Below are 16,180 nucleotides of genomic sequence, written 5' to 3' on the forward strand. Positions count from 1 at the left end.
AGCTGTCCAACCTCAATTACAAACAAACCCTAAAAGTACATCAAAAGGTAACATTGATAGATAATTGAAGAGATGACTGAGGAGAGAAGGAAGACCAACGAAAAGGAAGGGATCTTGTCGAGCATACCATTACTTTATGACTTCAAAAGAGCTTTATAAGGAGATTCTCACCTCTTCATTTCTATTTCTATCACAAAGGACCTATCATCAAGGTGGTAGTGACCAAGGTCGACTTAAAAGCAAAGGTGTTTGCTAGTGTTACATGTTATTTATTTATTTATCTTTTTTTGATGAATTTGTATCATTAGATATATTTGGTACCTATAAAAGCAAGCCAAAAGTTAGCACCTACATTTTTCATCTATGATATTGGGCAAAAGCTTATTTAATCTCTGTATTATGAAGTTAGTATCCATTTAGTCCTTATATTTTTAAAAATACTTCAAAACATCCATATCGTTAAACTATTAACATCCTTGCAGTTACTTTTTATTCGTTTCGACTTACTTTTATAATATTACTCTCTTACAATAATGTTTTTTTTATATTAATAAAAAAATTAAATTAACAATTTAACCCAAAAAATGAAATAAACACAAAAAATATATATTAATTTTTGTAGAAGCTCACGTATGTCCAAAAAAATTAATATTATGTAAAAACAATTAAATTACCAAATTTTGGACATTAATAAAAAATTCATTTATTAACACCTCAACAAAGTATTTCACAAAAATTAATATTAATTCTTTTTGTTTCCATTTTATTTGTTTGGATGAAACTGGTAATTTAATTTCTAAAAAAATTATTATAAAAGTATAATATTATAAAAGCAAGCGAAAAGAAATAAAAAGTAACAGTAATGATGTCAATAATTTAATAATATAGATCTTTAAGGTATTTTTAAAAATATAAGAATTAAATAAATACTAACCTCATAATATAAGAACTAAACAAGATTTTTATGATATTTTAAATAAGTTCCTCACCACCAAGCTAATTTTGCATCAAGAAACAAGAATCTATAGGCTACACATATTATACATAGAAAATGTTAAAATTCTTTTGAGGAAAAGGAAACGCTGCAAATACTTCAGGTAAAACACTGTATTATCGATTGCATGCACGCGCACCCACAACATAAAGCGAACTCATTCTATAATGACAGTAATAAAATTTAAAAATTAAGATCTTGAAGCGATTGTGGAGAAAAATTTACATAGATCAATCCTAGATAGTAGGTTAATCATTGATGTTTTCTTATTTAACAAAGCAGTGGGTTCAATAAATTTTTAATATTAAATTTTGATAGTTGTAAGTTGGAACCAACTTGTTGAGATCGCTCAATAGTACTCACTTGTGATCCCGTAATCGGACCTACTGAAGTGGTAGGACTAACTTATCGAAGTCTTTTTGGAATTGCCATGTTCATGTGGCAAAAGATGCCACGAATCAACTGGCAAGCACCACCAAGTCAGCGGGTGATCTGGTGGGATTGGCACTACAGTAATGGTATTTATCTCTGCCAACGTGTCGCCGCCAGAAGGGAAAGAATAGGAGGAATACCGACAAATATTCTTATCATTTATGTACAAACAAACACTTTATTTATTCGACACTCCTGTTTTGACTGTTTCGTCTGACAGAGAAGCTGGAGAAGGATAATAAACCTCTCGCGCTCGGTCACTCTCAACTGAACATGTCTCTATGTACGGACCCTTCATCGCGCCTCGTCAATAACATGCCGATTGCCATGAGAAGAAAGCTACTACTCCCCTCAATCTTAACATAACAGCTGAATAACAAAACAAATTGAGATGTTTTTCAATTCAGAAGATTTCAATGTGCGGCCACGGATACCTTTTCAACCGTCGGACGAAGCCTTGAAACGATGGAGATCTGCCTGTGCTATGGACAAGAACCGCCGTGGAAGGTTCCGTATGGTCGCCCGTCTCGCCAACCAGGCCGAGGCCAGGGTTCACACTTTCGAGATACGGGTCCTATTTTACTCGCTACTCTCATTCCTTATATTATTTTTCGTTGTTGAGACAGTCTTGTTTTGAACAGAGGGTTAGTTCAACTCTCATATTTTATTTAAGTGTACAATGAGGCTTACAAAGATCAGATAATTTTTTTTTTTTTTTAATCCCGGATGGTGTGACTTTTATCTTATATGATCATTTGATGATTAGTTGTTAAGCCTTGTCACTTCTCACCCGAATGTAGAGAGTTTCAGTACCTTGAAAATTTAAATGCTGTGTGAACTGGATCTGGATTGATAAATGGTACATTTGGACATTGAATTTATTATTCCCAACTCAAGGCTCTCAGTTGTGTTACAGGATAAAAAAATTATTTCACTTAGTGTTCGAAAAGCTGCGTCGCAGTTTATTGATGATGTGCCATCAAGTGAATGCGCTGCGCCCCACGGTCCACATTATTTTCAAAAAGCTGCACTTGATTTTACTAGATCACTTGACGATGCGCCGTTGAGTGAATACCACGCCAAAGCTAGAAGATTTCAAGAATTTGTTGATGACATAGGATACACCATCAAAGGCCATGATTTAAAGATACCGAAACGTACAAATGCAGTGTTTTCCCTCAGGGTAGGGAATTTATTAACTTATCCTGTTTTGAAGGCAACATCCTTTAGGGTATATCTTCTCAATCATCCTGTGTTCAAAGCATTTTCATCCATGCGGAATATATTTAGTAATCTTTTGTTGGGGGTCGCATTTTTACGACATAAATTTCAATATTATATGTCATTATGTAAAGACATTGTGACCCTTGCTGCCAAAGTTAGAAGAATGCAAGATTGTCTTAATGATGCAGAATACGTTTCACATGATGATGATGATGATTCTAAAGATCATCCAATTAGCATAATTATGGAAACGGTTTATAATGTCTCTCCGAATGGGAAATTTAGAAGAAGAATAACGTCATGGCAAAAGGGTGAGCTTTTGGGAAGTGGGTCATTTGGGTCAGTGTATGAAGGCCTCACTGAGTAAGTGAAATCTGTTCCTGTGTTAATGTTCTTGGAACTTGTGAAAAGGAGTTTTATTGTTCTGATGGTATTTCAATATCCATTTGGTTACATAGCCTCATTGATATGTACCTGCTGAAGGTTTTTAATAAGTTAAAAAGGATGTACAATGTTGGTTTAGAAGGAAGTTTCTATGAACTTATTGAATACCTTGTCTGCTTTCTGAATGATAATACAAGAAAAGTGATAGACTTCATGATGAGACCTCAATGGGATTTTGGGTATGCTACTTGTAAATCTACTCATCTTATTTCTCAAGATAGTCATGCAAGATGAATTCAACTTCGTTTTTGAGGCAGATAAATTTGATGATGAGCTAGACTGGATATTCTTTTGCACATTCCTACTTGAAACAATTAACTTTTGCAACTATTTTACCATTTTCTTCTAAATATTTCTAAGGTTTTGAGGTGTATTTTATTTGTTTTGCAATGAAAGTGGTTAGGATTATATTTATGTGGTCAGGCTTAAAATGATTAACTTGGCCTTGTTTACTATCTTTGATATGCGTGTTTATTTGCAAGCATCCATGAGCATGTACTTATTTTTTCAGCAACTTCTCTCATGCTTTCTGGTTTGTTAGCAGTGATGGATTCTTTTTTGCTGTGAAGGAGGTTTCTTTGCGGGATGAACGACCTCGGGGAAAGCAGATGTGAAAATAGGTAGAGAAAAAGTTTATGGAACAATTCTCTATTTTATCACTTCATGAGACTGTACACGGTCTTAATATAGGGATACAAGAGACTAAGAAAGGAAAGGAAAAAATTAAAGCAGAATATTACACACTGATTTCTAGGAAGCAATAACTCTATATTTACACCAAATATACACCTAAATATATAAGGAAAACCAAATCACAATTTGATTTGGTCAACCTTTCAACACTCCCCCTCAAGCTGGTCTAAAAATGTCTTTCAAGGCCAGCTTGCAGACCAATTTCTCAAAATATTTCTTAGGTAGTCCCTTGGTGAGTATATCAGCAATCTGCTCATTTGTAGGAATGTAGGGCATGCAGACCAAACCATTGTCCAGTTTTTCTTTTATGAAGTGTTTGTCCACTTCAACATGTTTAGTTCGGTCGTGGAGTACTGGATTATGTGCTATTGCAATGGCAGATTTGTTGTCACAATATACTTTCATAGGTAGAGAATTACTTGCCTTAAGTTCTTCAAGAATTTTTTTGATCCAAAAAATCTCACAAATTCCTAGAGCTACTGCTCTATATTCTGCCTCTGCACTACTCCTTGCTACCACAGTTTGTTTCTTGCTGTGCCAAGTGACCAAATTTCCTCCAACAAAGGTGCAGTAACCAGAAGTGGATCTTCTATCGGTTACACTACCAGCCCAGTCAACATCAGTGTAGACTTCCACTTGTAGGTGCCCGTTTTTTCTGAACAAAAGACCTTGACCCGGAGATCCTTTTAAGTATCTGAGGATTCTATATACAGTTTCAAAGTGTTCTGGTCCTGAAGCATGCATAAACTGACTGGCTAAGCTCACTGCAAAGGCTATGTCCGGGCGTGTATGTGAAAGGTAGATTAATCTACCTACAAGGCGTTGGTACCAATCTATGTTGGTCACATCTTCAATTTTAGCTGGCTGTAATTTCATATTAGGATCTATGGGTGTCTCGACTGCTTTACATCCGAGTAGACCTGTCTCTTCAAGCAAATCAAGAACATACTTGCGTTGAGACACAACAATCCCATCTTTTGATCTAGCAAACTCCATGCCCAAAAAATACTTCAGGCTGCCTAAGTCTTTGATTTCAAAGTCACGTGCAAGCACTTTCTTTAATCTGCAAATCTCAACTAAGTCATCACCAGTCAAAATTATATCATCTACATATACAATTAACACGGCTAATTTCCCTTCAATAGAATGTTTGTAAAACATTGTATGATCTGCCTGACTTTGGGAGTAGCCGTGTCCCTTCATAACATTACCAAAGCGTTCAAACCATGCTCTAGGAGACTGTTTGAGCCCATACAAAGACTTATGTAGTTTACACACTTTACTGCTGCCATGATTTCCCTCAAAACCTGGTGGTAAATCCATAAAGACTTCTTCTTCTAGCTCCCCATTCAGAAAAACATTTTTAACATCTAACTGGTATAGATTCCAATCAGAATGTACAGCCAATGAGATAAGGACCCGGATGGAATTTATCTTTGCAACGGGGGCAAAGGTTTCTTGATAATCAATTCCATAAGTTTGAGTGAACCCCTTTGCTACAAGCCTTGCCTTATATCTCTCAACACTCCCATCAGCATTACATTTAAGTGTAAACACCCACTTACAACCAACAGTTTTCTTTTCTTTTGGTAAATCCACAATCTCCCACGTACCATTCTTCTTTAGAGCATTCATTTCCTCTAAAACTGCTAACTTCCAATCTGGATGGTCTAGGGCTTCTTTTATGGTTCTAGGAATTGGTATCTGAGAGATTTTTGTGGTAAAAGCTCTTTGTTTATTGGACAACTTTTCATAGGAAACATATCTAGCAATGGGGTGCTTAGTACAGGTTCGGGTTCCTTTCCTATGTTCTATGGGTAAGTCAAGATCAGGAAAAAAAATGCTGGAATGTTTAGGAGAAGAAATGTTACCTGAATTTTCTGAGGAATCAGTGCTTGGAGGCGACGATTGAGGCTGTACCGAGTTTATGGGAGGGTCTTTACTACTGTGATGATACTTTCGAGTATAAACACGAAGCTCTGGTGGTGGAATTTTATCTCGTAGTATTTCTCCCCCTGTCTCTGGTACATTAACACTTGGTTCCTATAGTTCAAGGTTTCCTAGTTTTTCATTATTAGAAATATCAGTTTTTTGAGTTTGAGTTGAAGTGCCCAGATCAGGTAAAAACAGATTAGGCATAGGTGCAGAAGTATGCCAAAGATTAGGCATAGGTGTAGAAGTATGCCAAAAATGATCTTCACTATTTTCTTTCTCCCCCTGAAGAGAATTTTGGCCAAAAAAAGGTTGATTTTCGAGAAATATAACATCCATACTGACATGAAATTTCTTTGTTTGAGGATTGAAACATTTGTAACCTTTTTTATTAGGAGCATAGCCCAAGAAAACACATTTTTCAGATCTAGGATCCAATTTAGATCTAAGATGGTTAGGAACATGAACAAACACAGTGCACCCAAAGACTCTTAACTGAATATTGGAGGTAATCCTACTAGAAGGATATATAAGTGTGAAGTATTCTAAAGGTGATTGATACTTTAAAACACGAGTAGGCATCATATTAATCAAATAACATGCTGTTAAAACAGCATCACCCCACAAATATTTAGGAACATGCATAGAGAGCATGATAGCCCGACTAACTTCAAGTCAATGGCGGTTTTTCCGTTCCGCAATTCCATTTTGTTGTGGAGTATCACGACAAGTGGATGTGTGAATTATACCCTTTTCCTTACAAAACACCTCTAGATAATTATTAAAATATTCAGTACCATTATCTGTATGGAGTAGGCTTATTTTTGTTTGAAAATGATTTTCAACCATGTTATAAAAATCTTTGAATAACCCCTCAACTTCAGATTTTTCTCTTATTAAATAAACCCAACAAAGCCGAGTATGATCATCTATGAATGTTACAAACCATTTTTTTTCCAGTTACAGTGTTGATTTTTGAGGGTCCCCAAACATCACTATGAATTAAATAAAAAGGTTTTGAGGCACGATAAGTAAGTGCTTTATATGAAATTCGATGACTTTTAGATAAAAAACAACTTTCACACTGAAAAGTAGTACAATCAACATTTTAAAATAAATCTGGAAACAAATATTTCAAATAAGGAAAGTTAGGGTGTCCTAGTCTAAGGTGCCAAAGCATTATTTGATCCCTAGCAGAGTTTGAACTAATACTACTGTTCAAACCTTGAGCTTGTTTATTCCTTGATAAGTAGTCATCAAAATAGTAAAGACCTTCTCGCAAACTAGCACTGCCAATCATCGTCCCCAAGTCCCTGTCCTGAAATTCACAATGGGAGTCAAAAAAGACAGCACAACAATTAGAATCTTTGGTTAATTTACTGACAGATAACAGATTGCAAGAAAATTTAGGGACATGTAGCACATTTTTAAGCTCAATGGTTCCAAAGATTTTTATTGATCCTTTTCCAGCTATGGAAGATAAGCTTCCATCAGCAACTCTTACCTTTTTGTTACCAGGGCAAGGATAATAGGAATCAAATAAACTAGAAATACTAGTCATATGATCAGAAGCACCGGAATCAATAATCCATGGTGCAGTAGTTGAGTGGCTAAATAGAGCATTAATAATACCACCTGTTTGGGCTAGTGAACCACTAGGAGTAGCAGTAGTTGAACCACTAGGAGTAGAGGAAATTTGGTCAGACATGGTAGGGAAGAGATCAGAAAGAAAGGGAGCCTAGCTCTGATACCATGTGAAAATAGGTAGAGAAAAAGTTTATGGAACAATTCTCTATTTTATCACTTCATGAGACTGTACACAGTCTTAATATAGGGATACAAGAGACTAAGAAAGGAAAGGAAAAAATTAAAGCAAAATATTACACACTGATTTCTAGGAAGCAATAACTCTATATTTACACCAAATATACACCTAAATATATAAGGAAAACCAAATCACAATTTGATTTGGTCAACCTTTCAACAGCAGAGCATTCTTCAACTTGACCAGGTGGGATGATTAGTCTTGTCCTGCTGGAAGTCCATTACATATTATTCTGTAGTCTTTTTCTCTGCTTTAAACTACAAATCATGCAGTTGCATATTTTTATTCTGCCTCTAAATAGCTACGTGACAAGATCATTTCTCTAATAATATGTTTATTGGCTCAGGAAATTTCTCTTTCAGTCAGTTTGAACATGACAACATAGTTCAATATATTGGCACAGAGAAGGTATGCGTCTAACCTCAGTGCTTGCATTTTCGCCTTTCATTTTCTCATAGTAATATTTGTGAAGTGAGAGTCAGAACTGTGTGCTTGTAATGACATTTATAGACCCCTAACACCTATGATTTTGCTGGAATTTGAAGCATTGTGTATTAATGCATGTTATTGACTTTAGCACTATTTGAGTTTTTTTTTTCTCCTCTTTTAAGTGAAATTATACTGTCGTTGTCCTTATCATTAACATAATCGATTGGATTAAGTAGGCATACTTGACAGGAAATACTTCAGAATCAAAGTTTTATGCTACAATTAAATCGCCAGTATTCCCAACTATCCATATACCTGCGAGGAACTCTATTATTGCCATCTTTAATTTCTTCCTGCTACATTTAGTTGTGCAATTCATTATTATCTGGCATTCCAGTATACATAAACCTATCTTATTTGTTAAAGTACAGAAAGAACAAGGAACTTCCCACTAGTCCTAAATTTGAAGAAAAATGCAGCCCTGTTGCACACTTTGTGTGGCATATTAACTAATTTTTTAAATTTCTATGAAATTTGTCTCTGTTATATTGAATTGTCCTTTTATATCTGGTTGTTTAGGTGTGATTATTTCATTTCTGGCTCTTTAATTCTAAGTCACCAAATGATTCCAGGATGAAAATAGGCTTTATATATTCCTTGAGCTTGTAAAGAAGGGTTCACTTGCAAATCTTTATCAAAAGTACCACTTGAGTGATTCTCAAGTCTCTTCATACACAAGGCAGATCCTGAATGGCTTAACATATCTTCATGAGCGGAATGTGGTTCACAGGTGAAATAATTGGTTTGGCTGCTATATTCCCAGTTCCTTCTCCTTATCGTGATGTGTCCTCTCAATATTCTACATTTTATGTCAAGATGTCTAAGTGCAAATAGATGTAGCATTGATGATTGTTTATGCAGATAGGAAGTCAGTTCTTTCTCTTGCTGTTTGTTTGCAATATGTGATTATTTATACATTCGTTTTCTTTCCAAAAATGCAGCTTTTTGGAGCTCAATCTTTAAAACTAGTCTAGAAATATGCATATTGTTAAGCGTTTCTATTGCTGATACTTCATATAAAATTTCCTGATGGTATTAGAAATAAGATGTTGTAGAGGAAAGATTGAGAAAATCGATAGAAACAAAGAGAAAAAAACGTATAAGAGCATAGAAATAACAAAATAGCGTTTAAGGTGGTAGGATGTTTTGTAAACAGCTAACCATGTTGAATATGCATTTTGAAGAAATAATTGCAATCATAACCATTTGCAGATAGTTTTAATCCCCCACAAGGAAAATTACATTCTCAGTTGCTGCAAATCATGGATATTGGTTTCATTCAAGGTTAAACAGAAGATAGCAATAACGGAGGTTGTTATTTGGAATTGAGGGAAAGTTTGCAAGTGTTAATCATAACTTAGCAGCTGCAGAGTTTCAACAGAATAATAATGTGGTATCTTCTTAGTGCATGTACTGGGGATGAATTTATAGACAAGGCAAATCTCAGCTGATGAGAGTAAGAAATTCTTCTCTCAGCAAAATGTTATAAAAAATGCTCATTCAGATAGCTCACTGATTGTTTACAGACTTATGAAAATTGTTAAAAAGCGTGTGGAGATGAATGAATTTTTTTTTAAAGAGAAAATTTGAAATTCATTTCCAGGCCAGGTACATAGCTGGTCTATCTTTTGGGCTAATATAATTGTGGCAGGTGAACTTAGCAATGACACTTGAAAGTTGCTTTTGTTATACTATTTTAAGTATATCTCTTTTAAACTTTGTCTCTTTTCATTTTCAAGGGAGATAAAATGTGCAAATATATTGGTAGATGCTAGTGGATTAGTAAAACTTGCGGATTTTGGGTTGCAAAGGTAGTTAATCTCTCCCCTTCTTTGTAAAACTCGTGAATGCTACTGTACTTGATGCAATATATTTGATCTTTTCAGGCAACTACAACGAATGATGTCAAATCGTTCGAAGGAACACCATTCTGGGTGGCCCCTGAGGTTTTCCTCTTCTCTTGTAGTCTGATTTATATGGACAAAATTTTATCTATTTTCTCAATGTCCATCATTTATAACCGAATTTGCATGGTCTCAAGGTTTAACTGATCTACTTGTTTATAACCATTGATCTTTTGATCATTTTTCAAATTTGATAGCTCTGAGACACATAAAATCTGATTTTTCTTTTTACACAGCTCAAGTGCAACTTTTTAGCTTGACATGTTTGGCAGAGTCTTTAGGAGGTTAATTTTTGAATTTGACACTACTATGTTTCTGTTATTTTTTTTTTTTCATTTTTCCATAGCTTGCGTTTTGTATGGCTTTAAAGATTGTAAATCAGATCCTCTACCTTCTTCCATTCGAGTTTTGAAACATTTTCTGCTCACTGTCATTTGAAGTTGATGAGAAAAAACCTCTCTTTATTTTAGATGTAGATAATTCTAGTTATATAGTTGGTATTGGTACACATTTATCAAAATATCACCCAGTACTCACACCAAAAACCTGGAAACTGACTCTTAGTAACTGGTAATCATCTTTTCATATATCAAATTGACACGTACCAAATATGTTTCTATTAGACATTCCAGGTTAACAAAATTAGTTTTGCATTTTAGGTTGTGAATTTAAAGAACAATGGCTATGGACTATCTGCAGATATATGGAGCCTTGGGTGTACTGTGTTGGAGATGTTAACGCATCAGCCTCCATACTCTCACTTGGAAGATGTAAGTAAAAAAAATTTCATGCATTAAAATTGGTTTGCTTTCCCTAATTCTCCATGTTTTATTTTATATGCCTATTTTTTCTTGTTAAACATCTTGTGATTTGAAAAAGGTTGCGTAATTTTGTGTGTTGGCAGATGCAAGCATTATTCAGAATAGGCAGGGGTAAACTTCCTTCAGTTCCCAACTCATTATCGAGAGATGCCCGGGATTTTATTCTTAAATGCTTACAAGTTAACCCAAATGATCGGCCTACTGCAGCTCAACTAATGGAGCATCCGTTTGTAAAGAGGCCGCTGCAAACTTCTAGGTGACTTCCTTCTCCTCATTATAACATCATGCAGTCTTGAAAGTTTCTGATCATCCTTTGGGGTTTATGTATATCTTAGAGGTAGTCTAGCGGTATCATCAAATTTAAACTGCAACCTGTATTTGTAGGTTTGACTTCCCGTTTGGGTTTAATATCAGGGACATACTGAAAATAATTGTTAAATGCATTTATAAAATATCCATTTGGGCTCGCAACTTCACTTGCAAGCTTATGGGGAACTGAGGAATGGAGGAACAAAATTGTGATGCATCCAACGGCTGCCTTGGTGATCTAAATTCACTGTATGAAGGGAATATACAAGTGCCTCTAGATGTTTTAATTCAACTCTTTCCTGTTGATAACAGGGCAAACCTTGAGATATTCACATTAGATCTGGCTGCTTTGCTCTTTATACCAATTTGCTTTGAGGTTAACGTGATTGTCAACATGGTTATTGTGTCATCTGATTCTATATCCTTTAGGAATAATTTTTTTTTTTTTTTATTGTTTGTGTTGCTCTTCTTTATTTTGCATGTGCTCTTTGTTCAAAGGCGTGGCCAAGCGAATTGCTAATACTTTTAAGAGCTTTGAGATGAGGCACATGCGGTGTTAATACAATGCCAAGCATCTTTTTGCCGTTAAATCTACCTGCCAGGCAACTCTTGGCACTGAAAACAGAGATGGTGCATTCTTGGTGAATATGCACAAGGCACAACTGCTCATGATGCAAAATCTGAGAAACTGAGATGGTGCACACATTCTTTCATCACTCATCAACCTCCTAAAGACAGACCAGTGTTTGACATCAATTTGGTGTAAATAACTCTTTTTCAAGAAGTAAAAATCGGTACTTGTGAAATTTATATGTTGCATATTATGGACCGCTCAAAAGGTGAACTCTGCAATGTATGTTTATGCATGCGCTGAGAGTTTGTTCATATGAAGAAACAGATGAAGTATAAATATGTTGTTAGATGCTGATATTTTGTGGTCTTTTTGGCTTTTGGGAATCATAAAATGGGTTGTTTATGCATACACTACTTCCAGCTGTGCCAGGAAGAAAACTGAAATGCTGTTACCTTGGAAATTTCTTCCGGACGAAGCATTGTAAATTCAGTTTTAGGAGAAAGCAATCCCTCTGCCTCTGCTAAGCCACTCAACCTATTGTTTCATTTTCTTTTTTATTTATTTTTTAATTCTTTTTTTCTTTTTTTATTTACCGAAACGAGTAATACTATTTTTGCGCGTAAAATTACATGTAAATTCGTACAAGATCACCCAAGACAAACACATGATATAGAAGATACTAGAAGATAAATTTACTAAGGTCATTAATTTTTGTTTTAAAAAAATTATTCATGGCTGTATGTCGCCGCCTCCCACTTTTCCTACACATTCCTCATTCTATCTGTCACGTGTAACACAACAAACTTTACAGTTATAAACCACTGTACAGTTATAAAGCACGCAAGGACAAAGGAGAGTGTTGTTTTTTTTTTTATTCCAAGCGAAATGGATAAAGAAAAGTCAGGAGTACGGGCACTTGTTTATACTTAAAAAAAACAGAGAGAAGAAAATTTATTAACAGCGCAATGAGAAAACAATTGAGCGAGTTATTGAATTCGAAGGACTTCGATGATGGTCAGAAAATTGGGTCGGAGAAGACCTTGAGAAGATGGAGATCTGCCTGCAATGGCCGCAGAAGCTTCCATAAGCTCGCCGGTCCCGACGATCGTCTCAAATTACAGGTGAATTATTCCTTTAATTTCTTTATTTTTTTTTCAATTATTAGTTAACTTATGAGTCAAGTTCATTTGGGTTACCTTTATTGATTGATTGATTTATTTATTTATTTTAATTATATAAGTAATTTTTGTATTTACTTTTTTAGTTGTTTGTCTAATTTCGTTGGGGTTAATGCCTAATGGGAAACTTTTAAAATCAACACTCAAGAATTTAAATGCAGAGTGAAGGGTAAAGGTGAATAGTACTAAATGATTGAACTTACGATACCAAACTAAAGGCTTTCTGTGTGTTATAGGAACAATCTAGAGTTTAATATGTTGCCCAAAAGCTGTACTTCACTTTACTGAAAATGTGAGTCTGCAGTCAAATGAAGATGTGCCATCAAGTGAATACATTGTGATTGAGGCTGATACCGAAGCTAGAAGATTTCAAGAACCCATTGATGATGATGGATCCACAATCAGTGGCCTTCATGTAATGATAATTCACACTGAAACTTTTGTTCCTCACTCGAAATTCAATTTAGAATACCGAACTAAATGTCGTCTCTTTGTGTTACAGAAACAAGTTAGGGTTTCAGTTGTCGTTCTAAAAGCTGTACTTCACTTTACAGAAAGTCCGAGTCTGCGTTCAAATGAAGATGTTCCATCAAGTGAATACGTTGTGACCGAGGCTGCCACCGAAGCCAGAATATTTCAAGAACCCGTTGAGGACGTTGGATCCACCGTCAATGGCCATGAGGTAATGATAATTTATACTGAAACTTTTATTCCTCAATTCAATTTTCAAATATCAAAATATGCTCTTTTGATATTTGAAAATCTGAAAATCGCTCAAGTATCCGTTTTCCTGTTTGGATTTGGATACATCGAGATAAGAACATTAAAGTTTTGCATACAATTGGCCTCCAATTTCTGAGATTAAAAATTTTAACTTAATGAACAACAATACAATCTCATTGATTGATTTATAACTGCATTCTTTGTATATTACAGATTTTTGAGCTACTTGGTGAATATGAGAAACGTGCACTTGCTGTGTTTTATCTTGTGTTGGAAGCGACATCATTTTTACTGGATATATTTGGGAAAAGTAAGAAGAGCATCCTTCTTGCTGCATTTCTATTGTCAGCATTTGGTTTTGCTATTACTATGAGTACGCATGTGAGAAGAAACATAGCTGCAACCAGAATGCATTTACAGAAGCGACTACTTATGGTGTTGGAAATATCTTTCTCTTTGGTCCAGTTGATTGTTATGCTTATTTATTTTATTCTGGCGCAATTGGGTGTAAAGAACAATTTCAATACATCTGTTTTCCCGCTGGTCTTTGCTATAATTGCTGCTGTGTTTACTTTCAAGTATGATGGGGAAGTTACTGATTCATCAGGCCCCGACAGTGCGCTTGTGGCCCTAGCTGCTGGTAGTCAGGTATGATTCTGAACACAGTTGTAATCATCAAGCTGCACTTGGTGAATTCGCATAACTTATCACCTCTATGACTATGAATTCCTACAAATATAAAGAAAACTGCATGAGACTCTAAGCTTCTGCAGTATTGTGGAAAGAAGGAAATATAAAGATTGTGAGATTGCATTGTGTAAGTCAATAATTTAGTCATATGAGGTCTATAAAAGATTGATTTAACAATTTGTATGTATAATGCTACGGTGTCTGTAGATTTAGAAATCCTCTATGCAATTAACGATTATTATAGCAGTATGGCCAAATCAGTACAGATACCAAATCTTTGATAGTTTGCATCTTTTTAGGTTCATATGCCAAATATCACTCGCAATGAGGATCCAGAAGCAAACGGCAGCATGCCTATGTTGGCAGACTTCCGATGATTAATGAAGATGCTTTTGAGAAACGAGGTCCATATGCTTGTTCTTCACTCTGCCTTCAGGCTTGCTCTTTCTCTCACACTATTTACACAAACTCTCTTTTCAGTACCAAAAGCTTTATATATGTTAATAGATGAGTTTGTGAGTAATGTTTCAGTGGCTTATTTTAGGAGTCTCACAATTTGATTTTTGTTCCATGGTTAGGGCCTAGAGGAGGCATTTGCCCCCATTTGTTCATTCATTTGATTCAGATTCAAGTTTTGGTCTTAGGTGTTACAATTTCAATTACTTTGTATTCGAGTTGGATAAATACCTGTAATTTGGATTATACCTACTCAATATATATGCATTATCTTCTCTGAGTAACTTTTTGTTTATGGAGCTTGTTGAGGGTATTAAATGATGGTGTTAGTATTTTGGTGTCCAAGTCATTTGATGAAATTCATGAAACTTGTATTATGTCAATTAGAATAAATGAAGCTGTTTTGATTGGGTCACAGAAGAAACTTTTGATGTGCCAACTAATTATTGATCGGCATGGTCAATTGTCTTGGGAAAAAAGTACACTATATGATATGAATCTTTTTAAAAAGTGATTTTATCATTATCATTGTTATTATTATTATTATTATTTAACATAAGGATTTTATTATTGTTATTAACTTTAAAGCATTAATAGTAGGGTAATAATAGACCCTTAGATTTGTATGTTTTAATCATAATCATCCAGCCTCCGGTGACCAAATTCACTGCAAAAGTAGCTTTTGTTCCTGCTGCATGGCGGGTTTTTTTACCAGAAGTTTTGCATTTCGCCGCCAGAAACTAGTTCAAATAATCAATTAACGTCACCATGCAATCAATAGGACATCCCACTAGCTATGTTCATGTTGCTAGTAGATGTACATTGGATTATTATTTTCTTGTGGTTGAAGATTCATCTGAACCAAATGGACCCATGTGTAATAAAAATAAATAGATAAATAACAAAAACGCAGAAGCACAAACAGAAAATTTAATATTTTTCTGACAAAATAAAGAGATACGTGGGGGCAGCGGAAGACTGACTTTTGATGACTCTTTGTCCGCCATTAGAGAATAACTGCAACCAAACCATGTTTTTCACTTCAATTATTATTAGTATTATCAATAATTAGGGCTTCTTTATCAACATCGACCTTTCACTCAAATTCAACAGCCAAAGTTGCCAGCGGGTTGTGCTCGGCTGATCAAAAGCAAGTAGTATATGTAGGGGAATGTAATCATAGATGACGCCTTGCACAGCCACGTTCTCTGTCATTTTCTCATTTACTTTTTAGAAAGTAATCCAATTTGAGGATAGAACTCAAATTAATAAGGAATTATTATCAAATCGAATAGAATAACAACAATAATTTAGATTAGCAAAGAGGTGTTATAGGATAAACAATGCTTGTGAAGAATCCAATTTTAAATAAAAGAATTTCACATACTGTATTTTATCTTTTCTCTTTTTACTTTTTTTAAAATTTAAAATAACCCTTTTAAATGTTTGTCAATCAGTAATATAATTTTTAAAATAATTAAAATTTTTACTA

At 34.8% G+C, this 16,180-nt stretch overlaps 1 protein-coding gene, 1 long non-coding RNA gene and 1 pseudogene across 2 annotated transcripts; 2 read left to right on the forward strand and 1 right to left on the reverse strand.

The window, feature by feature from the left end:
- Positions 1-2,282: 2,282 nt before the first annotated feature.
- LOC102626756 (mitogen-activated protein kinase kinase kinase 1-like) lies at positions 2,283-11,018 on the forward strand (annotated as a pseudogene).
- LOC127902688 (uncharacterized) lies at positions 6,756-7,422 on the reverse strand. The gene is made up of 2 exons (XR_008055126.1): positions 7,355-7,422; positions 6,756-7,037 (listed from the first exon to the last, which is right to left on the reverse strand). It is a non-coding gene; the product is annotated as an uncharacterized LOC127902688 (long non-coding RNA).
- Positions 11,019-12,451: 1,433 nt separating the features above from the next.
- On the forward strand, positions 12,452-14,972 carry LOC127902682 (uncharacterized). The gene is made up of 5 exons (XM_052442442.1): positions 12,452-12,762; positions 13,124-13,234; positions 13,322-13,501; positions 13,756-14,190; positions 14,532-14,972. The coding sequence occupies exons 1-5, from the start codon at positions 12,607-12,609 to the stop codon at positions 14,607-14,609; spliced, it is 960 nt and encodes a 319-aa protein (XP_052298402.1). The 5' UTR covers positions 12,452-12,606; the 3' UTR covers positions 14,610-14,972.
- Positions 14,973-16,180: the final 1,208 nt, after the last annotated feature.

The sequence above is a fragment of the Citrus sinensis genome, chromosome 5 (genome assembly GCF_022201045.2).
Source record: "Citrus sinensis cultivar Valencia sweet orange chromosome 5, DVS_A1.0, whole genome shotgun sequence".
In the NCBI taxonomy this organism is placed as follows: Eukaryota; Viridiplantae; Streptophyta; class Magnoliopsida; order Sapindales; family Rutaceae; genus Citrus; species Citrus sinensis.

What these genes read in the sequence shown, in the direction of transcription:
- LOC127902682 (XM_052442442.1), top strand. Translation starts at nt 12,607, where the DNA reads ATGAGAAAACAATTGAGCGAGTTATTGAATTCGAAGGACTTCGATGAT. An exon ending in ACGATCGTCTCAAATTACAG is followed by an intron (nt 12,763 to 13,123) that starts GTGAATTATTCC and finishes GTGAGTCTGCAG; the next exon opens with TCAAATGAAGATGTGCCATC. An exon ending in CCACCGTCAATGGCCATGAG is followed by an intron (nt 13,502 to 13,755) that starts GTAATGATAATT and finishes TGTATATTACAG; the next exon opens with ATTTTTGAGCTACTTGGTGA.